This window comes from Sciurus vulgaris, assembly GCF_902686455.1.
Source record: "Sciurus vulgaris genome assembly, chromosome: 11".
NCBI lineage: Eukaryota > Metazoa > Chordata > Mammalia > Rodentia > Sciuridae > Sciurus > Sciurus vulgaris.
The window spans coordinates 4,839,558-4,860,703 of record NC_136472.1 but is presented as its reverse complement, the minus strand read 5'-3'; the positions used below and the strand labels follow the sequence as shown (position 1 = coordinate 4,860,703).

General features: G+C 52.1%; 1 protein-coding gene across 11 annotated transcripts in view; it reads left to right on the top strand.

The window, feature by feature from the left end:
* PPFIA1 (PTPRF interacting protein alpha 1) overlaps nucleotides 1–21,146 on the top strand; it is an 87,704-nt gene that overhangs the window by 41,700 nt on the left and 24,858 nt on the right. For 7 of the 11 annotated variants that reach the window (XR_013757825.1, XM_079104914.1, XM_079104916.1 and 4 more), the window contains 11 exons: nucleotides 93–176; nucleotides 1,500–1,631; nucleotides 2,755–2,817; nucleotides 3,945–4,024; nucleotides 6,718–6,853; nucleotides 9,445–9,668; nucleotides 11,184–11,415; nucleotides 13,324–13,353; nucleotides 15,463–15,614; nucleotides 16,984–17,156; nucleotides 17,418–17,511. Coding sequence is in view for 10 of the 11 variants with exons in the window: in XM_079104914.1 (XP_078961040.1) it covers nucleotides 93–176; nucleotides 1,500–1,631; nucleotides 2,755–2,817; nucleotides 3,945–4,024; nucleotides 6,718–6,853; nucleotides 9,445–9,668; nucleotides 11,184–11,415; nucleotides 13,324–13,353; nucleotides 15,463–15,614; nucleotides 16,984–17,156; nucleotides 17,418–17,511 (1,400 nt within the window). In the remaining variant the exon portion in view is untranslated. The remainder of the gene's footprint in view (nucleotides 1–92; nucleotides 177–1,499; nucleotides 1,632–2,754; nucleotides 2,818–3,944; nucleotides 4,025–6,717; nucleotides 6,854–9,444; nucleotides 9,669–11,183; nucleotides 11,416–13,323; nucleotides 13,354–15,462; nucleotides 15,615–16,983; nucleotides 17,157–17,417; nucleotides 17,512–21,146) is intronic. The other 4 variants (XM_079104915.1, XM_079104920.1, XM_079104919.1 and 1 more) reach the window with 1 other exon arrangement.

Genomic DNA, 21,146 nt, shown 5'->3' with positions numbered 1-21,146 from the left:
CCGAGCATGCCATGCTTGCTGCTGCCGTCGCAGTGGAACACAGCATGCCACCCACAGAGGGGCATGCGCGACACTCACGGCGTCTCTGACAGGCTGAAGAGAGACATGGCAACATTGAAGAAAGGCTGCGGCAGCTGGAGGCGCAGCTGGAGGAGAAGAACCAGGAGCTGCAGCGGGTGCGTACCAGCGGGCACTGAGGGCAGCTGTGGCTGGAGCTGTGAGCAGGCGCAGGAGGGCCTGGGCCTCTGGCTGCCCACGGGCAGGCCTGCAGGGGTGGACGGGAACTCCTCTCGCCCACAGGGAGCTGCTCCAGGCAGACATGGGTGTCATGGGAGTCCTGAGACTGTGTTGCTGGCTGGGAGTGCCCTGAAGTGTAGAGCCAGGCCCACCATCCGAGTGAGGCACAACTGCTCAGGGTGTGTCACTGAAGTCCCAGACTCAGGTCACGTTCTGGGTTATCACTCTGTACACAGTGGTAGATGTCAGGTGGACATTTCTGACCATGAGGAGGACCCCGATGGCCTGTGGAGAGAGTACTAGGACAGTGTGCAGTGGAGATGTGCCCTGAGTCTTGAGAGAGTTTTCCTGGGAAGAGGTGGGTGAGGTCAGACACCTGGAGGAGCCAGCCAGCCAGCGCCGGCCTGACCTTCAGGCTGACTGCACTGTGTAGGCGAGGGGAGGGGGTGGGTGTCTGGGTGCGAGCTTTTGCCCCTCACCTCAGCCAACTTTCTGACATGAGTTTAAGGCTGTTAGGTTTTATTTTCACCAATATTCTGTGTTCCTGGCCATGCACTATAGAGAATTGGAAAAGCTTCTAGGAAATGATGATTTTGATGCCTGCTAAGAGATTGCATCCTAGGCAGCCCCTTCCCCACCACCCGAGCACACACTGACCCCATGAGCAGAGTGACATTATTTATTAGAGAACATACTTCCTTCCTGTTAAAACTAGTTCATGAAGTTGTGAAGGATAGCCTTGGGACAGAAATATTTCTGGCCATTAAAAATAAACATTAAGCTTTATAGCTTTCAAAATATTCAGATGTTACTGGGTGCCATGGTGCACAGCTGTAATCCCAAAGAATTGGAGGCTGAGGATCTCAGGTTCAAGGCCAGCCTAAGGGCTGAGGAGGTATTTCATTGGTAAAGCACCACTGGGTTCAATCCCGCTACCCCCCCAAAATTAGATGTTGACAGGAAACAAGCACACATCTGAACAAGGAATCTCAGGTATTCTGTATCCTATATGGTGTGTCCTGTTTTAGAAAGGACACTTACTCTATATGAGGCATATTCTGAGGGCCAGCTCTTTAAGATGTGTCCTTGAGTTTTCTGCATCCACATGGTCTGATCAGCACAGGAGAGTCCACAGGGTGGACTGCCAGAAGGGGCAGCTGGATCGTGATAGCAAGTGAATGATGTTCTGTTGGCCCTAGGTACCTTCAAGTAACCATCCCGTGTCTTCATAGAGTCTCAAGCCTTTGTTGGTCCTGTTCTAGGCAAGGCAGAGAGAGAAAATGAATGAAGAACATAATAAGCGTCTCTCGGACACTGTCGACAGACTGCTTTCAGAGTCCAACGAGAGGCTGCAGCTTCACCTCAAGGAGAGGATGGCTGCGCTGGAGGACAAGGTGGGTGCTGGCCGGCCGCTGCAGGGCTCCCTTCCCGAGCAGCCGCGCCCTGCTCTTCAGGACAGGTGGCAGCGCCAGCCATGGCAGAAGGCTGTGGAGGGCACAGGCTGCTGCCAGGCTGCACAAGTCCTCACCTGGGCGTGTGTGGCGGGTTGTTCGTCCTTGTGACTGTCCAGATCAGGCATCGGTGAGCAGTTTCTATAAAGGGCCGGATGGTGAGCATTTGAGGCTTTTAGTAATCGTGAATAATTAGGTAAAATAATCTCGTGCTAGTTAGTAATTAGCACAGAGGCAGCTGTGGGCAGCTCACAGGGAGCGGCTGTGGCTCTTTTCCAGTCAGCTTGTACTTAGCAGCAGGCCCTGCACTGCCTCTCCTGTGAAGTTGTCGTGCTGTTCATACACACGACCCTTGAGGAGCGTGGCATAATAGGAGAGAGGGAATCAACTCAAACCAGACCCTCCCGCCTCCCAAGCTCCACCGCCCACCTCTTTTCACCTGGTTTGAAAGGGGCCTCAGCCTGGCCTCGGAAGCTCACCTCCCAGAGTAGCTGTCCCTGAGTCTGCAGTAACGCTGCTCTCCTGGGTGCAGTGGGCTTGGGCTTGACGGTGCCTGTGCCAGCGGCTCTGCACCCCTGCCAGTGCAGTTGGGGTGTCCCCTTGACGGCCTCGCAGCTGCTTGTGCTATTTGAGAGAATCAGTGGTGATTATTCATGCTTATTTTACGCCAACCCATTTACAAAATGCATTATTAGATGCCACACAGAATCACTCACCTTTAGGTAGAGAAATGTTTTTATCTTTGATTTCAATTTTACATTTGAAACTTAACCAACTTGACCAATGAATTGCAAAGCCTAGAAGTTTACCTGATTAAAGTAAAGTTGACCGTGAACCTGGCTAATAGCCTGTCTCCTTTTAGCAGCTGGGTCAGTAAAGAAGGCATTCACATGCTCAGAGGGATTATTGGGTGTCTGTCACCTTGGAAGCGGCACCAGCCCTGGGCCCGGGCACTGCCCCTTGGCACGCCCATTGATTTCTCCCTTTACTGTGTCACTTTGTCTTATAAACAAGTGTTACATGGGACATTTTAAAGTCTCACACTGATGGATTCTCTCTCTTTCAGAATTCTCTCTTACGAGAAGTCGAAAATGCAAAAAAGCAATTAGAAGAAACGCAACATGATAAGGTACTTAACACTGATTCATTGAAGAGCCCTTTAGAAGCTGAATTGAGTTATCATAAATCTAGCTACCACAGTTATGTGGTGAAAGATGAGAGAAGCTTAGTTTACAGTTCTCCTATGCTACTAACACAAGATGAGTGCCTTTGTGTTTGAGATACACGTGTAGGAGGCTAATTTATTAGCAGAGACCTTCCATCAGGAACAGCTGCTGCTGGGTGTGGTGGCGCACACCTGGATCCCAGCAACTCAGGAGGCCGAGGCAGGATGGTCCCAGCTTCTGCAGCTAAGACCCTGTCTCAAGATAAAATTAGCTCAGTGGTAAAGTGCCTGTGGGTTTAGCCTGGAGAACCAAAAAGAAAACAAATAGTGCTGTTAGGGTTGGGGTCAGTTCAGTGGCAGCTCACTTGCCTGATGTGCTCCAGACCCTGGTTCCATCCCCAGCACAGAAGAAAAACAAGCCACTCTGCTGGCTGACAGAAATACCGTATAAACCAGTGACGTAATTTTCAACCGTTTAGTATCCACATTTGAAAAAGTAAAAATAATTAGGTAAAATTAATTTTATTTAGACTAGTATGTGGAAAATACTGATTTTGTTTATTAATAGAAAACATTAGTGAAGTACTTTATATTCTTTTTCTTCTCATATTCAGTCTTTGAGATCTGGATCCCATGGGCACAGCACGTCAGATTGGACTATGTGTTTTGAGGGCTCCATGATAACATGTGGCCAGTGGCCACTGTGTGGGGCAGTGCAGTACTGGAAGTGAGAATAGGTCTTCAGGTAGCGCAGGATCAAGCTCTTGCATGCCGAGGGGTGGCCTTGCCCTTCTCTCCTGGCGAATTCTGCTCTCCATAGCACTCTTCCCATGGTCTGGTGTTATCCCCCTTCGTAACTGTTTAGTTATTGAACATCTCTTCCTATTCGTTAGGGTTCGCCTTAATGGTATCTCAGTGTTCCTGTTTACTATAGGGCTCATGGAGAAAATTTTCCCCAAATTAAAATGTTTGACATTTATAACTACTAATTTAGCCTGTTAGGGTTATGTTCAATGTCTGCGCACATTCGTTGCAAATAGTTTCAAACCTGAAAGACATGCCTGCAATGTGAGTCACTGACTGTTTTATAGGACCAGCTCGTCCTGAACATTGAGGCCTTGAGGGCTGACCTAGACCAGATGAGGCTGAGAGGTGCTTCACTCCATCATGGGTATGGTATTGACAAACCTGCAAGTGTCTTTTAGCCCGCTGAGTGCATGTGAGGCCCTGTCCTCCACCCTGGGATGGTGTAGCTGGACGCAGCACACAGTCTCGCTGCAAGAAACCTGTGACTTAGTAGCAACAATGTGAAGAGGGAAATATGCCTCCTGAGGTGAGGGCTTGTGCCAGGAGACACACCCCTAGCAAAACTTGGGTGTGCAGGAGGCGGTTTGGAAGGTGGGGAATGCCCACTTAATATTTGGATATACGACGGAGGTGCCCTGGGAGAGTTGCCCTGATGGTGTGGGCACAGGAGAACGAAGCCAGGGTAAGAGGTGAAGTGGTGCTCTCTTGGGAGAGGGACGCCGAGGGAGGAGCTGCGCAGCTGGGGTGTGAGTTCTTTGACATTTGTGGGTTCAGTGCAGTGTTTGGAATTCTTTTATTTATTAATTTTTTGTATTTTTTTGCTTCTGGGGATTGAACCCGGGGCCACTGTACCACAGCACCACATCCCCAGCCACTTTTATTTTTTGAGACAGGGTCTTGCTAAGTTGCTTAGGGCCTCACTAAGTTGCTGAGGCTGGCTTTGAGCTCGTGATCCTCCTGCCTCAGCCTCCTGAGTTGCTGGGATTACAAGCATGGCCACTGTGCCACCTGCAGCTCTTATTGCTTTGAGACACTAAAGGTATGTGATATAGTCATTTTAAAAGCAGTTGAGATAGAACGTGGCTTTGGCTGGTAGAGGAGTGGTCACCTGGTTTGGGAATGACCCCAGGAAAGTGCTCAGCACGCAGACCCTCTTGTCTTTTTCTTTCTCATCATACAGAGGCAGTCTTTCTGATTAAGGTGGCACATTTTTGTTGTTCTTATTTCTTTGAGGAAAATGGTCCTTAAATGAAAGTAAAACGTTGGCTGAATTTCTGACGCAGTCAGCTGGTGACATCCAGTTACAGGAAGCAGGCTTAATCATGGTGTAGAAGGAAGTGTGGAGCCTTTGTGGACATCCCTGCCTTGCAGACGTAGGCTATCACCAAAGGCTGGAGTGCCCCGTGGCTTAGTCCTCCTGAACCTACTTCTAGAAAGCAACAAACCAGCAAAGAGAGTCAGAGGCAGAAGCATACTGTGTGCTCTGGCAGAAGCCAGAGCCTGGGCGTCCAGGGGGAGGGACATGCCGCAGCCACAGCAGAAGTCTCTGAGAGGCCACTGCTTGTGTGACACCTGAGAGTGGAGGCTGTACTGTGTGTGCGGCCTTCTCGAGTGAGGGCTGTAGTGACAAAGGGAAGCAGAGGAAGGGGGGCAGGAGAGTGAGGGGCAGAGTTTTGAGGAGGAGAAGTGTGCCTGTGTTTGCCAGCCAAAGCCTGACAAGGGAAAGGCAGTGGGGAGAGGACACGTTTGCTCAGGGTGGACTGCCTCACACTCTGCAGAGACCAGGCTGAGGCTACTGTGTAGAGTCCACGTCTGTCAGCTCAGAGGAGAAGAGGCAGGTCACAGTGGGGATGGTACAGGCCCTGGCAGGAGGAATGGAGAGGGTAGCTCCAGACGGGGCGGCTCTGCCTGTGCTCGTGGCTTGATAGTGAGTGAGCTCTCTAGCAGCAGCTTGCCTCCACGGGAAGTGGAAGGGCAGGCAGGGCCTTCCCAGGGGAAGGGCGTGGAGATTAGGAGTCATGGGTGACTTCCCAGGATCGGTGAGCCTTCTGGGACCACAGGCAGATTGCCTGCTGCAAGGCATGCTGAGAAAGAGCAGGCAGATCATCAAGAGGGAGGCAGGGCAGGTAAAAAGCAGCTGTCAGGGAGAACGTGGACTTCAGTATCTCGCTCTGCCCCCTGTAGAGACTGTGAACCCAGAGATAAGCTGGCATGTCCTTCAGGCCCTGTCTGCAGATCTGCTAGGGGTCCTGAGTCTCCCCTGCATGAATTCTAGTAAGCAGGTCTTTGCCTCCAAAGGATTTCTGAAATGAAGGCACCACCTTCTTTCCTAGTAGCCAGGGCTTCTTGAGGGTGCAGGCTTGGGATGCTTGGGTGAAGGCAGTGGGTGGCCTCAGGCCTGGCTGTGCCCCTGCTGCTCCCTCCTCCTCCCCTTCTCTCCCCAGGCCTTGACCAGTGGGAACAGTGTGTCTCTTAGTTTCTCCATCCCATCCCCTAGCCCGCCCTTCCTGAGGACTCTGCAACCCAGGGTGTTGGTTTTGTCACCCTGCCTGCACACAGGTCTGTGCTTCAGGTCTGAAAACAGACAAATGCCATGCTAGTCCACACAGACGTGCAACTGGGGCCTCTCGGGAACACTCGTGACTGATGGCTGTCGCACCATGGCTCTTGGCACCGGTGGGGAAGCCGCAGAGCACTATAAGGCCAGAGTGGTGTCCGGTGTACCTCTTGCCAGCCACAGGAGAGTAGGGCAGAAGGGCAGCCCCGCAGCCGTGAGCTGGAGGATGGCGCTCTGCAGACAGAGGCTGGAGGCCACTCTACCCTGCCTTCGTATTGGTGGGCTTTCCTGTGGTGGCGTTTCCCACCCAAGACCTGGGAGACTGGAACTGAAGCACTGGCCGAGAGTGGGCAGCAGGTAGCTCTGAGGACACACCAAGGGCATCCCTCCTCAGAGACTGCTACCCCAGACTGCCCGTTCTGACATAGACGTGTCTGCTTGTTGAGAGGTCACTTGCTGGACCCCTCTCCACTAACAACCACCTTTGTTTCGTGTTTCAGCCGCCCCCACTTGGGCAGTGTCCCAGACTTCAGGTTCCCTGTGGCAGACGGGCACACGGATGCCTACAGTACCAGCGCGGTGTTGCGGCGCCCCCAGAAAGGCCGGCTGGCAGCACTGCGGGACGAACCTTCCAAGGCAAGGCCTGGCGCGGCGCGCCTCTGCTTGCAGGGGTACCTGCTTGTCCTGACCTGGAGCTCTCCATGGGCTGCATGCCCCTTTTCCTCCCCCGTTGTCCTCTTTCTGGCTAGGAGTCTACTTTTAGGCCCTGTGTGCTTTTTTTTTTTAAAACAACAGAATACCTACTCGGCACAGTGCTGGTGATTGGAGGTTGAAGGACGTGCTGTTTCTGATGGTGTCATCTGAGATGACCAACTTGGAGGAGAAAAGGGTTATCTTGGCCCTCGGTTTTAGGACTTTCAGTCCTTGATCGATTGGCCCTGTGGCTTTGGGTGAGGAGCACATCGTGGCAGGAGTGTGTTGGAGCAAAACCACTCACCTCAGGGAGTGAGGAGGAAGGGGCCCAGGTTCCCTTGGTCCCCTTGGAGGGCAGCCCCCGTGCCTGAAGTCCTCCTACCCAGCCCACCTCCTAGAGGTTCCTCCTCCACTTTCCAGTACACCAGGCTGGGAGCCTCTAGGGGACATTCTGCCCAAACCCCAGCACCCCCATTCTTGGGTCTGTTGCACAGTGTGTGTGGTGAACTGCTGGTAGTTGAGCACCTCTCAACCCAGTGCTGCTGTGTGCATGAGACGGGCACGGTGCTTGTACCCGGCACAGCCCAGTGGGGTCGTGCAGGAAAGGGAGTGACTTGCTGCGGTGCTGGCTGTGCAGAGCTGCGTGGCTCAGACAGTGAGCGCTCCTTGCGTGGTTGTGGGGTCAGGCGTGGCATGGCAGGAAGACCCCGGCTGGAGACTTGCATGGCAGCAGGTCACTGCTGGACAGGCTGCAAGGTGGAGCCTCTGCCTTCAGGTGTGCTCGCAGCTGTGGATGCAGGCCTCACGCCCCTGCTGCATGCTGCCCGGGAACCTCAGAGCACCTCTGCGGATTCCCTCAGAGCCCAGGGAGCGTCCCCTCCCATGGGAGGCCCACGCATTCGCTTGCAGTCCGTGTTCATCCCAGGGAGTTGCCGAGTCTGCCCTCTCAAGGGGGTGGCAGGAATCATCCTCCACCTCCTGTGCCAGCATGCTGGGTGGCATGAGCCAGAAGCAGGGAGGGCTGCTGGGCGCTCCTGAGTGTGGAGTGAGAATAGCATAGCCAGGGAGCTGTCACCAGGGATGTGGCCTGTGCACAGTGGCCTAGAGGAGGAAGCAGAGGGACCATCCTGACGTGTTGGTAGCACAAGCAAGGTTTGCTGGAGGATTGGGTACAGTGAGGGGACGAGGAGACAGAAATGCCCTGAGGGTCTAGGCTGGAGCAACCGAAAGGATGGGGTCTGTTTCTGAGGTGAGAAGAGCTTAGAGTTTTGGGAAAGACTCCACGTTGAGCCTTGGTGGAATTTAGGTGGACAGACCTGTCCTGTGTCCCCAAGGAGGTATGGGGCAGGCCATTGCATTGTCCAGCCTGAACCCAAGAGAGCAGCCTAGATAGAACTAGAGATAATTTAGGGGTTGCAGGCAAATGGATGGCAGTTAAAGGCATGACACCAGGTGAGGTCACATTCAGAAGCCTGCTGATTACATCACTGTTCAGGGATGGACCATGGAGCACTGCAGAATTACAGGTTGAGCAGGAACTGCAAGAGACAAGGGTGGCCTAGCAGGTAGTAGGAGGAGCCACCTTGCAGGTGGGGGAAGGAGTGGAACAGAGTAGAGGTGGTTTGCTGGGGAAGCTTCACTTTGATAGGGGCAGAGAAGTGGGATGGTATGGGGCCACCAGGACTTGGAGGTGAAGGTCTCATGGCTTCTGTTTGATGTTTTCAAATGGTAGTGGGAGAGAAGGTCCTGTTGCTGATGGAATGATCCAGACGTGGAGGGAGCAGGGTTGGCAGATGTGTCTGGATGGGGACAGTGCCGGGGGTGGGTGGCAAGGGAGAGCCTGGGCTTTGTGTCTAGGGACTGCAGTGTGTGGCGACTTCCTCACACAGGGGCAGGACCTGCCCCTGCGTACATGCTTGTCCTGAGCTCTGCAGCAGGAGCCTTTTCTAGGTTTCCAGAGAAGACTCTGCCCTCCACCTCGCTGTAGCCTGGGTACTGGGGAGCGGCGCCTGCAGGACTCGCTTCTGTCCCCCTGGGGTTCTTGCCTCTATGTGCTTTCACAGCACTCCTTAGCACCCCTTTCAGAAAGGGGAGGATCCCTGTGAACTCGGATCCACTCTATCATTGGTGTCACTCCTGAAATGTGATGGCTGCAAAGTGAACCCAGCTGCTGTGCATTTAGTTCTTTTTTTTTCTTCGCCTCCCTTCAGTGTGGCCATTGGAGGCTTTGTTACGTCTGTACTCTTTCTCAGTGTTTGTTTCTGACTCTGCCATCTCCTCCTTGTGGATCATCCAAGAAACGTCCCACCTGCACATCTGGACCTTAGTAGCATCAGGCAGTCTAGGGACAGCTTGTCCTCCTGCTCCCCATTTCTGTACCATGGGCTTGAGAGTTGTCAGCTTATAGGGCATGCCCTGCTGTTCCAAACACTTGGGGTCCTCTGTAGATTTTCAAATTTCTGGTGTGTTTCTTCCAAGTTTCTCGATGCATGTGGTTGCCCTCAGTCTGCTGAGGTTCAGTTTCTTGCTCGCAGGTACAGACTCTCAATGAACAGGATTGGGAGCGTGCTCAGCAAGCCAGCGTCTTGGCAAACGTGGCACAAGCATTCGAGAGTGATGTTGACGTGTCTGACGGGGAAGATGACAGGGACACTCTGCTCAGCTCAGTCGACCTGTTATCGCCCAGCGGGCAGGCTGACGCGCAGACGCTGGCTATGATGCTCCAGGAGCAACTGGACGCCATCAACAAGGAGATCAGGTGTGTAGGGAGCTCGTCTGCACAGAGAAGCTGGGACAGGTGGGACTGGCATCTGACAGGGGTCTGCTTTAAGAGTTTAAGTCCTAGCCTCCTGTGGGAGGTGGAAGTGTTAAAGCCTTCCCCAGAGACCCTTGATGCACCCGGAGAGAGTGGGGTGGGGCCCTCAGTGCCCACCTGGTGGGGTCCTGAACCAGTCTGCTCCCCAGCCATGCAGGAGTGCTCCCAAGGGAAAGACACGCAGCTGTGCGGGGCTGGGTGTGCCTGGGGAGGTGGTGAGTGGCGCCTCCAGTGGACAAGAGGAGCGGAGCGAAGGCAGAGGGTGACACTTGTCGAGGGAAGGTTGCTCACCAGCCTGAGTGTCCCTTGACTCTGGATCCCTGGCACTGAAGGGGTGCAGGTCCCGCCGCCTGTTGCCGGCACGCAGTGGAGGGCCACCCCTGGGGTGATCCAGGTGACCACTGTTCACAGTGGCCTGCTCTGGGGCTACAGCCAGGCCTGGATCCAGGTGGAAAGCAGCACGGGGGGACCCTGTGGGGGAAGGATAGTGTCTTCTTGGGTGGCCACTGTCCTCTGCCACCAGGGTTCTGGGCTGCCTGTGGTCCTGACAGAAACCCAGCCTACAGGTACTGTGTTTAAAACTGCTGAACCCAGAAGGAGGAGTGTCCCGGGAGGAAACGTGAAAGGAGTGTAGAGCTTGAGCTTTTATTCTGTATACGGTACTGCTGAACACGTTGGCCTGGTGTGACTGCTAAGATCTGTCCACTGACTCATAGGTTTCCTTCTGTTCATAATAACCAAAAACATACTTTTCTTAGAATACCTAAAGTGACTTTAATTTGGAATCGTTACTGTATTGTTAGAATAACAACCATTAGCATAGTCAGGTGTAAAACTACTACTTAGTCATGCACGATGCTTTAGGGTAGATAGACTTTAATATTAAATTCCAAATTAAGGTAGCATGGTTGACACAGGTCCAGGACCCAGACGAGGCTGATAGGGTATTCCATTAGGCAATGCTCGTGTTCAAATATAAACTGGTTAAAAAAAAAATAAAAAACAGCTTGTTTTCATTTAGTGTTATGGATTAAATGTTGGGGACTCCTAATTGCCTCGTGCACCAGTTCTTTGTATCAGACTTCCTGATTTCCAGTGAGGATATGTATGGATAAATGGACAGGTTCCCTCTAAGAACAGGGAGATAAGAATTGCAAAGTTTAAATATATAATTTAGTGGCAACCACAGGAAATGTTTCCAGCCGGACTCCTCCTGAACTGTGGAGTGAATAAGTTGAATGACCTCTGAGCGTAACCAGAGCCAATTTAACAAGACTTAGTGGAAGAGTTCCTTATCATTGTTCTCAAATCCAATATGTTAAAAAAGGTAAGAAGTAGAAGCTTCTGCTGGAACAACTTCTTATTGGAGATTCGCAGTCGTACAGTGTGTAAACAGACTTTTTCATCTAAGTACATGACTCTTTGCTAATGAAGGGAGGTGACCACTTCTTGTTTCAGGTTGATACAGGAAGAGAAGGAAAACACAGAGCAGCGGGCAGAGGAGATCGAGAGCCGGGTCGGCAGTGGAAGCTTGGACAACCTTGGTCGTTTTAGATCAATGAGCTCCATTCCCCCCTATCCTGCTTCCTCGCTTGCTGGCTCCTCCCCCCCAGGCAGCGGGCGTTCCACCCCAAGAAGAGTCCCTCACAGCCCAGCTCGGGAGGTGGACAGGCTGGGCGTCATGACGCTGGTGAGTGGGGACCTCTGGGCTGTCTGCCCTAGCGCACCTCTGGTGGTTGCTGGCTGTGCGTTTGCCTCTTGGACCCCAAAAGAGGTCAGGTATGCTTGTCATCCTAAGTGGTTCAGGATTTTTTAAATGAACTAGTGTTCATTGATTCAGCTACGCCTAGCTATTTTAGTGTTGGGTGGCCCGGTTAGCAGGCCACCGTGTGCTGGTGCGACACTGGGTGTGGACTTTGTCCAAAGCACAGCTGCCAGAAGAGAACTTGTCTGCTTTCTTGGGCAGAGAGTTAACAAGGCAGGTCGAGAAGTGCCCAGCGTGGAGCTGCCATGCATAGGTGGGGGCTTGTCCCTCCACCTTGGGGTGCTGAAGAAGGTGCAGGTGTGGCCCTCACAGCTGACCACCTTCTGCTTCCTGAGACGCAGCTGGGTCCCTTCTGTCCTGGAGGTGCCAGGGCCTCATGCCGAAGGCGACAGTGTGCGGATCTGAAGAGCTTGTGGCTGCTCTCCTGGCCACCTGGGCTGAGTGAGGCTTTGCCTGCAAGGACACTTGGGACACTTCTGCGTGGCACTTCCAGTTCCCCTGCTGCCAGCCGTTCCTGTTTCAGTTGCCCCGTGAGCCAGCAAGTCCTTAGCCAGCAGCAGGTTAAGTGGCAGCCAGGCTGGTGGTGGTTGACACAGCTTTTACACTTTGCGGCCCGGGCTAGGTAGGTGAGATGTTAGACTCCTTGCTAGTCTCATTCATGGTTCCTCCTCTGTTTTTCCGGACGGAGTGTAGAAGCGGCTTTGTGGCCTGCCTCCTAGCTCTGTGATCCAGGATGCCGACTGGCAGTCTCTGGGCCTCCCTGTTGGTTTTCATTTCTGGTCATCTTGTGCTTGTCTCATCTGTTAGTCTGTAGTGGTTCCCTGCAGCTCTCCTCCCCACCCACCCCTGCGCCCTCGACCAGGCAGCTGTATGTGCATTTGTGCTGGGCGAGAGTGACTAGTGGGTGGGTGGGCTTTTAAATGGTGAGTCACAGCTGCAGATGCAGGCACAGTACATGTGGTTTTTACTCTAGCTGGTTAGGAGCTGTGTGATTCACCAGTGAAGTGTCTCCTATGTAAAGAAGTGATCAGAGCGTAGAGTGAGTAGAACCTTCACGGGTACACTGTCTGGCTGTGGTGGTTGTACTCAGGTGGGAATTCGATCAACTCACTGAACCTGTCCCACTGCCTGTAATTGACTTTGTAAAGTTAAAGTGTCTTCCATGAGTCATAGTATATGAAGATGCTACATGATACCATGCTAACTTTTGCTTTTACATATTTGCACAGAATACCTTGCTTTAAACAATAGATTTATTTTTGAGAAGTTGTAAATCGAATTCTAGGTAAGGATTTTATTTTAGTGTCCAGTAGATGATTAACTAAAAGTAGGTTTGTTTGGTTTTCTAATAGGTCTTGCAGTAACTTACTTATCAATCAGAATAACACTTTAAATTATAACGTTTCTTACTAAAGAAAACTAAGTGGTGGAGAGATTTGGCTTAGAAAGATGATTATCAGGGCCCTCATTATATAGAATACCAGGCTTTAGTAGATTGTACTTGTTCAAATAGAATTTTATCTGAGTAAAATTTATAGTGTTTCTCTGGTGAATCTCTTCTGGCTTATCTATAAATTCATGGTCAAAAATATTCTCTTTTGGGGCTGGGAATGTAGCTCAGCTGGTAGAGTGCCTGCCTTGCAAGCACAAGGCCCTGGGTTCAATCCCCAGCACCAAAAAAAAAAAATTCTCTCTCAGCTATTTTTCTCTAAATTTCCTCTCATGGATGTCTGTGCTATCATTCCATTTTACTTTGTCCACCTGTGCTGATGGGAATCTTTGAAGTGTGCAGTAATTCTGGCTTCTTTCCATTTCTTTGCACGCATCCATCAGCCTAGCGACTTAAGGAAGCATCGTAGAAAGGTAAATCACTTGGTAACCTAACGTGCTCTCTTATATCCATAATGCATTGAAGAATATCATGTTTTACATGACCGTGACGCTCTGCCAGTGTGTGATAACAGAAAATTAATGTTTTAACGGAAGTATTTAAAGACCCAGGGGGCTGGGGAGATAACTCAGTCGGTAGAGTGCTTGCCTTGCAAGCACAGGCCCTGGGTTTGATCCCCGCACCGCAAAAAAAAAAAAAAAAAAAAAAAAAAGACCCCGCACTTCACACAGGACCATTCTGTTGGATGTCATCCGTGGGACCCTGGGAAAATGGAAGGGTTTGCTGTTTTCCTACTGCTTCTGGTCTAATGATTGCACGCTTTGCTCCAATAGATATAGCAGTTGAGATTTAAAAATGAGGCATGATGGACGAGAGTGTAGTGCTCAGATTCAGGGAGAACAGTTTGCCGACAGCAGTGCCAGGCAGCAGCTGTCTTACTAACTCTCATGCACAGCCCTGAGAGGCCCATACGGTGATGGTCCCCAGGTCCAGTTGTGGAAACCCCAGCCTGGAGAAGTCACACTGGTGTAAGGCATGAGCTCAGGTTGGTCTGACTCCAGACTGTGCCTGGCCTGCCTTCTGTGCAGGCGCTAGGGGCTCGTGGCGGTGTCCTCAGGATAGCTGTTCTGTGATCCGTGCTGCATGCTGGGAGCAAAGTTGGACAGTGGGTTATTCTCTGCATCCACGCAGTCTCCCTGCTGACTTTCCCTGCACTGATCAGGAATTCTGTGCCCATCCAAACCGCCTGGCGGTGCCCTGCCAGACAGCACTGTTGAGGAGTGGCGTCCTCTAGCAGAAGCGTGTGGCTGGTCAACAGTGGCGTGTGAGCCCCCTGCTGGACTGAGCAGCAGGGTCTGTCACTGGTGAGCCTGTGGCCTGGGTGTGTCACTGCCCTGTTGGCGCTGTGGTTCACTTAGGTCTAGAGGAAGGTGACAGAGTAGTGTCCGAGGGGGACTGCTGCCCGTGGTGAGATGAACACCCACCAGCCACCAGGCTGGGACACTTTCCTGGTTCAGCTGAATTGCATCTGGGTTTGGGTTTGGGCAGCAGGACTTGCTCAGTGAGGAAGCAGTGTACACTATCCAGCCTGGAGCTTGGAGGAGCCCTGAGCTGGGGTGACCAAGATCATGTCTTACATGAGCTCAGCCCCATGTTGTCCTGATGCGCTTGGTTTATCCAGCCGCTGTGGGACTGTGCTGGGACCAGTGTACTTTCCAGTCCCATCATATGAGACCTTAGCTGTTCAAGTCCTGCCATTTAAACAGACCGTGCCTTGCACATTCCATGGAATCTAGTCCTACCTCAGGACCAGGAAGTGCGCCCCACGAGGCAGGACCGCCTGGACTGCTAAGGCTCACCTGTCTGCTGTGGTCACTGCTCCCTGGCCGCCTCTGTGCGTGCACTCACCCGTGAGGATTTCCTTGGCAGGGAATCCTGGCATTGGAGAGACTCTCTCGTGACATACCCAGGATTAGTTCATCCAAGCCACAGGGAGCAAGAGATCTAAACTGCATATCAGTGCTTCTGGTTACAGTGTCCAGTCCAGACACTGAGTAACCCAAGTCCCGCCTGTGTCTGGGTCATAGTCCAAGCCATTTGTTGCCTTCTTTCCTCATAAACATGAAGGCACTGACCCTTGGCCTGAAACATCTCTACCCTCCTCCCTTGAGTGACTGAATGAACGCACCTGCCCTGTGCTCTTCATCACTGAGGGCCGCGTCGTTACTGAAGTGAATGAGGATGGGGTTCGCAGGCCTTGTCCAAGTCCTGGCTGCCCCTCTGGCGATTGTCCTGGATGTGCCTCGGGCTTTGGAGAGGGCAGAGCCTGGGGCTGAGGGAGGAGGGCACGGCAGCCCTGTGCCTGCTGGGGCCCTCAGGCTCGTGCTTCTGGAGCAGCTGAGTCAAGTGGGCCTGTGCCCCTGGACGGGACAGAGCCTCTGTGCTGTTGGAAGTGTAGCTGATAGGTTTTCAGATGGGTTTGTGATCGTGATGTAAGGCTGAGGCCTCTGCAGTTTGCTTCCTTTTTTTTTTTTTTTTAACGATCCACTGTTTACTAATCTTGCTCTTATCTTATGCCTCAGTTACCAGCTTCCAGGGAAGAGGTACGAGACGACAAGGCAACTATCAAATGTGAAACCTCCCCTCCCTCCTCCCCGCGGTCCCTGCGATTGGACAGGCTGCACCGAGGGGCCTTGCATGCAGCCAGCCAGGAGGACATCAGGGATGTACGAAAGTAAGCAGTGAGCCGGGCGCCTGGGAGGCTGAGGCAGGAGGATCATGAGTTCAAAGCCAGCTTCAGCAACTTAGCGAGGTGCTTAAGCAATTCAGTGAGAATCCTGACTCTCAATAAAATACAGAAATGGACTGGTTAAGAGCCTCTGAGTTCAATCCCCGGTACCAAAAGAAAGTACGCAGTGAGATCCCCAGCCGTACCCCTGCAGGGGCACACTGCTTGACTCAGGGCACATTTGCTGACCATTTTGCTCATCATCCCTGACGTGGACACCTAGAGAAACCTCAGTGTAGCTGGCTGCGGGGGCGCACCTTATGACCTCAGCTGCTTGGAAGGCGGAGGCAGGAGGGCGGCAAGTCTAACGCCAGCCTGGGCAACTTAGTGATACCCTGTCTCAGATAAAAAGTAAAGATGGCTGGGGGTGTGGCTCAGTGATAGAGCAGCCTGGGTTCAATCCCTGGTCCAAGAAAATAGCCCCACAGAAAACTAAGTGCAGTACGTGGCACATATGGTTGTTAGAAGAAGACTGTTACGATGCTCATGATGTGTAAGCTCTAGTTTATGATTTCCATCTTGTTTCATTGCATCTGTGTCAATTTCATTGATGTAGTCACAGAATTGAAAATTTGGGACTTAATGAGTTAATTAAACTTGAAAAAAAAAGTGATTTTAGAGAATCACCAGGGGATTCCAATTGGCAATTATTTAAATGGTAAACCTAAAAGCTTCACTGCTGCTCTGGGCCATGGGGACATCCAGCAGAAGATGCCGTCAGTTTGGACGGAGTCCCCTGAGGTCGGCACTTCTAGGAAACTCTGTATCTCAGGTGCCAGTAGGCTTGCCATCCTGATGGAGTGTGCCACAGGGATGGCAGGTTCCGATGGTGCCCTCTGTACCTAGTTAGAGTGCTGTGTCACTCTTAGTGTCTCTGAGTGCTGCCCCCAGGTCCCTCACGAACTAGCTCCTCTCCCACCACCAGTGATGGAGCCTCTATTCTGCAGCAGGCAGTACCTGCTGGAGGCTCACAGGGTCCCAGCAGCAGCCCCCAGGTAGCTGGCATTGCTCCTGCTACCAGGGAGTCTGTGGAGCTGCTACGAGAGGTGGGAACCACCAGGACGTGCTCTCCCACTTTGCCTCGCCTGCTGGCCTGGGCATGCTCAGTGGCTGGCGGGAGCCCCGTGGAGGGAGCTGAGGGCCACATCCCAGCGCCTCCAGCTTTGCAGAGGCGGGTCTGGTAGGAACTCCTTGGGGAGCCCGTGTGACAGGGCTGCTTCCTGTGGCGTGTGAGGAGCAGGTGCTGTGGCTGCAGCCCCTGCGAGCAGGCGCCGTGTTCCCTGGTCCCGTGGTGACACCCTGTCCTCCCCTGAAGCTCCACAGGCTCCCAGGATGGCCCCGTGAGCAATCCCAGCAGCAGCAACAGTAGCCAGGACTCTCTTCACAAAGCCCCAAAGAAGAAGGGCATCAAGTCGTCTATTGGCCGCTTGTTTGGCAAAAAAGAAAAGGGTCGACCTGGACAGACTGGCAAGGAACCCTCGGGACCAGGTTGGTTATTCACAGTAGGGAGGGGCGGGCAGTGAGCTCTCCCTGCGCCTGCTGTGTGACCAGCAGTCCCACACCTGTCCCAACAGAAGGCTCTCCAGGGAATGGTGGTCACAGAGACCAGCTTACCGCCCCAAGCAGTTGTGTATGCCGTCGGGACAGGAGCATGGCCTTCGGACCTCTTCACACCCTGCCTGTTTGGAACACTCACATAGCTTTGCCACATGGACTGTCTCATTGGAGGGCTTTTCTGCTTCCTTGCAGCTGGTGTTTCAGAGACAGAAATCTCATCTCAAGATGCACTGGGACTTAGCAAATTGGGAGGACAGGCTGAAAAAAATCGCAAACTTCAGAAAAAGTAAGCTTTTTAAGTCTCCGTCTCACTATCAATATCCAGGGTTGACAGTGTCTGTGTTTTAGCTGTTTTTCAAGCACCTCTAGCCGTGTATGTGTTCATCTCTTCCAGAAGATGAACCTGAAGCTGGTTAAGCCACACTTTCTGAGGGACCAAGAGTATTTATAAAACTTTGAAAGCTTGCACCTGTGGATGCTGAGTCTACTTGTGAAGGTGTCTCACTAGAGAGGGGCAGGGTAAGGGTTGGGCTCTGCCCTGCGTGCTTACAGTCTGAATCCTGGCCCCGCCCGGGTCGGCTCTGTGGCTCTGGAAGTTTCTCAGCTGCTTCGTACTTCAGTGTTCTTGTCTGTAAGGCACAACTAACAGGAGCTCCCGTCTCATGACTTTTGTCAGAGTGGGGGGATGACTGGCCTACGCCAGGGGCTCTGCACTGCTGCTGAGTCCTGCGGGAGCTGCGATGCGCGGTGGCCCTGGTGACTGCCGCCATGGGGTGCCTGTCTAGAGTGCCCCTGTGCTGCATTCCTCCTCCTCCTCCTCCTCACCGATTTTGTTCTTGATGCTCTAGATGTTGTGACTTAATCATTTAGTTTTAATTCTAGACTTCAGTCTCGGAGGGCTGAGCAGCTCAGTGGAGACCATTCTCCCCCCCCCCCCCCCCCCCCCCTTTTTTTTTTTTGGTTGGTTGGTTTGTACTGGGGATGGAACCCAGGGTGCTTTTCCACTTAGCCAGGTCCTCAGCATTTCTTTTTTTTTTTTTTATTTTGAGGCATTCTGAGTTGCTGAGGCTGACCTGGAACTCGCCGTCCTCCTGCCGGCATTATGGGCCTGTGACACCACTCCTGGCCATTTTTCACTTTCTAGGTGCTGTCCTTTTTTATCCTACTGGGAATTGAACCTGGGGGCACTTTACCATGAGCCACATCCCAGTCCTTTAAATTTTTCATTTAGAGATAGGGTCTTGCTAAGTTGCTTTGGACCTTGCTAAGTTGGTAAGGCTGGCCTTGAACTCGTGATCCTCCTGCCTCAGCCTCCCAAATTCCTGCGGTTACAGGCGTGTGCACCCACCCAATATAAGTTTTGATTCAGAAAGTAAGAAAGAGTTGGAATGGCTCTGGACAGAGGCATGGCAGGCGTGTCAGAATCAGTCAGCTGGATGCCGTCGCTGGGTTGAGAGGCATTGCTGTGGAGGGAAACACAGAGCTAAAGTGCCTGGAGTGACGTGGCAGGCAGGTGACACAACACCAGGAGCTTGAACTGCAGACAGCCCAGCTGAGCTGTTGAGTGACTCCCAGGGTAGAGCCAAGTGAAAGGAGACCTGAGGTGGAGATGGTCACCCCAGCCTTGGGCCAGGACGAAAGTCACAGGTTCTTTGGAAAACATCATGTGGGCACTCCTCAGTGTCCTGAGAACCCACAGTGGCCTGGTGCTTAGGGCCAGGGCCCCAAGATGGTGCTGGGGCCCACGGGCCATTGGCCAGAGACCAGGTGGCCATCAGCCCCCGGAGTTGTCCGTCGTGGAATCTGCCTGTTCTCTTCCTGGAACTCAGACTGTTAGGACTGTCACACAGTGGGTGTCGTTGCAGGTGAGTCGCCGCTCTGCTGGCAGCACGATAGGAGCGCTCAGGCTCTTGGTCCCTGTAAATGGAGACTGGTAGAAGCCACTGGACCACAGTCGGATCTGAGGATCGCCACCTTTGAACTGTGGAAATGTTTCTGAGTGACTTCTCCCTTTGGCTGTGTGAAGCTTACAGCCTCTGGAACCGCCCTAGGAAAACGTACCCCTCGATTCTGCTCGCGTTCATTCCACAGCCTCCTATTCCACAGCCTCCTGCTTATGTGATGAGAACAGCGAGGTGCTGGGGTGGTGCAGCTCATCCACCTTGTGTCTCACATGAGGAGAATCATACACATTTCCCCTCACGTTTCGCCGTAGTCTTAAGTTCATTCTGTGATTCTCAGTGGGGAGGGCAGCCTTGTTCTGCACCACGTATGTTTTCAGTTAGGAATACCCAGGTGCCGCAAGAAAGCTCTTGCCCAGAAATGGGTGGGCATGGTAGATCTTCACTCCTGTAGGGGCTGCTCAGGAACCTGGCCGGCAGTCTGCCTGCTTCTGTCTCTGACCCAGCCAGCACTGATTAGAAGAGTACAGGGTCACCATCTATGCGATCGGCTTGTTTTAGATCGGGTCAGGCAAAGGAAAGGGCTGTGATTAAAATGACTACAGTTGGATCCAAGTAAGACTGGACTCTGTATTCTGAAAATGGACCACTGAACTTTCTGTTTCTCACAAATCCTCCCTTTTCCTTTTTCTTTCCTTTTTTTTTTTTTTTTGGTACCAGAGATTGAACCCAGAGGTGCTTAGCCTCTGGCCAGTGGTCCACGGAGCCACATCCCCAGCTCTTTTTATTTTGAAACAGAGGCTCATTTAGGGCCTCACTGAGTTGCTGAGGCTGGCTTTGAACTTATGATCTTCCTGCCGGGATTACAGGTGTGTGCCACTGTGCCCGGCCCCTCTTCCTTTTGGTTTCATTTTCACTGTGTACTTTAGTATTGCCATTCATCCTGGATATATTAACTTTTTGAGATGGAAAACACCCATGGTAATGAGTTCTCCCCTTAATAGCAGTTTTGGTAGCCATCTGGTGATCAGGAGCACTTACTAAAGTCCTTTCCAGCCTAGTTGAAGCTTCTCCTCTTTCCAGGTTTTGACTAAAACCAAGTCATCAGGCTATAAGTGATGAATTGCAGACTCCAAAAGGGGAGTCTGAGTAGTACCTCACAATAACAGTAGCAGCAAAAAAAAAAAAAGCAGAGCACAGGTCTCAAATTGGCTCAGAACAGACTGACTCTGACAGAGCTTTTTGTGCTGTTTATTAAGCACCCCTGATTTAAAAACCCTTCTTTTATACCTTCCCAGTTTTACTTACATTTTGGAGGACTGACGTAAGTGTACATCTCTAGTTACTTTCACAGAACCATTGTCTTTTTCAAATGTCTGTGTATAGCTGCGCTTTGGTTTTGCTCTCTTGCCAGAGACCTTGTCCTTATCTACTCTTAGAGTCAGCTGAGATCACTCTTGGGGGGATGTGTGAGAAGCTCCCAGACTCCTTCAGCTTTTCCTTTACCAATTGTGCCCTCTGCCAGGATGGGTCGGGGTCTGGCTGACCACATGTGGCTTCCCTTGGAAGCATCAGGAACATTTCCGTCTCCAGTGACCACCCTCTTTGCAGAGTGTGCACTGCTTGGCTTCCTGTTCTTCAGGCTCCTCCTGCTCTGGAGGTCAGGTGACTCACCAGAGTTGCCGCACCGTCCCTTTAGAGGGGCGCCATCTGTCCCTGGGTCCTGGCTGACCCTAGAGAGCAAGGGCTGAATACCGGCCACTTTCTCCTTTAACCTTTTATTTCCTTTCCTTTGATTCCAAGTCTTGAGTCTAAACATCCAGCAGGCCAGCGTCACCAGTGACCTTGATGTCCATGACTTCGTGGTTTCCTGCTCCATTTAACTGGGGTCACGGTCAGTACTGGGAATCAGCCTTGTATTCTATCCTGTCCTGTACGTGATGCTTATTACTTTGAATTAACTCGGGTTATCTGCTAGGAGTACCTCTTCAAAACACTCACATCCAAAAGTTACAAAATT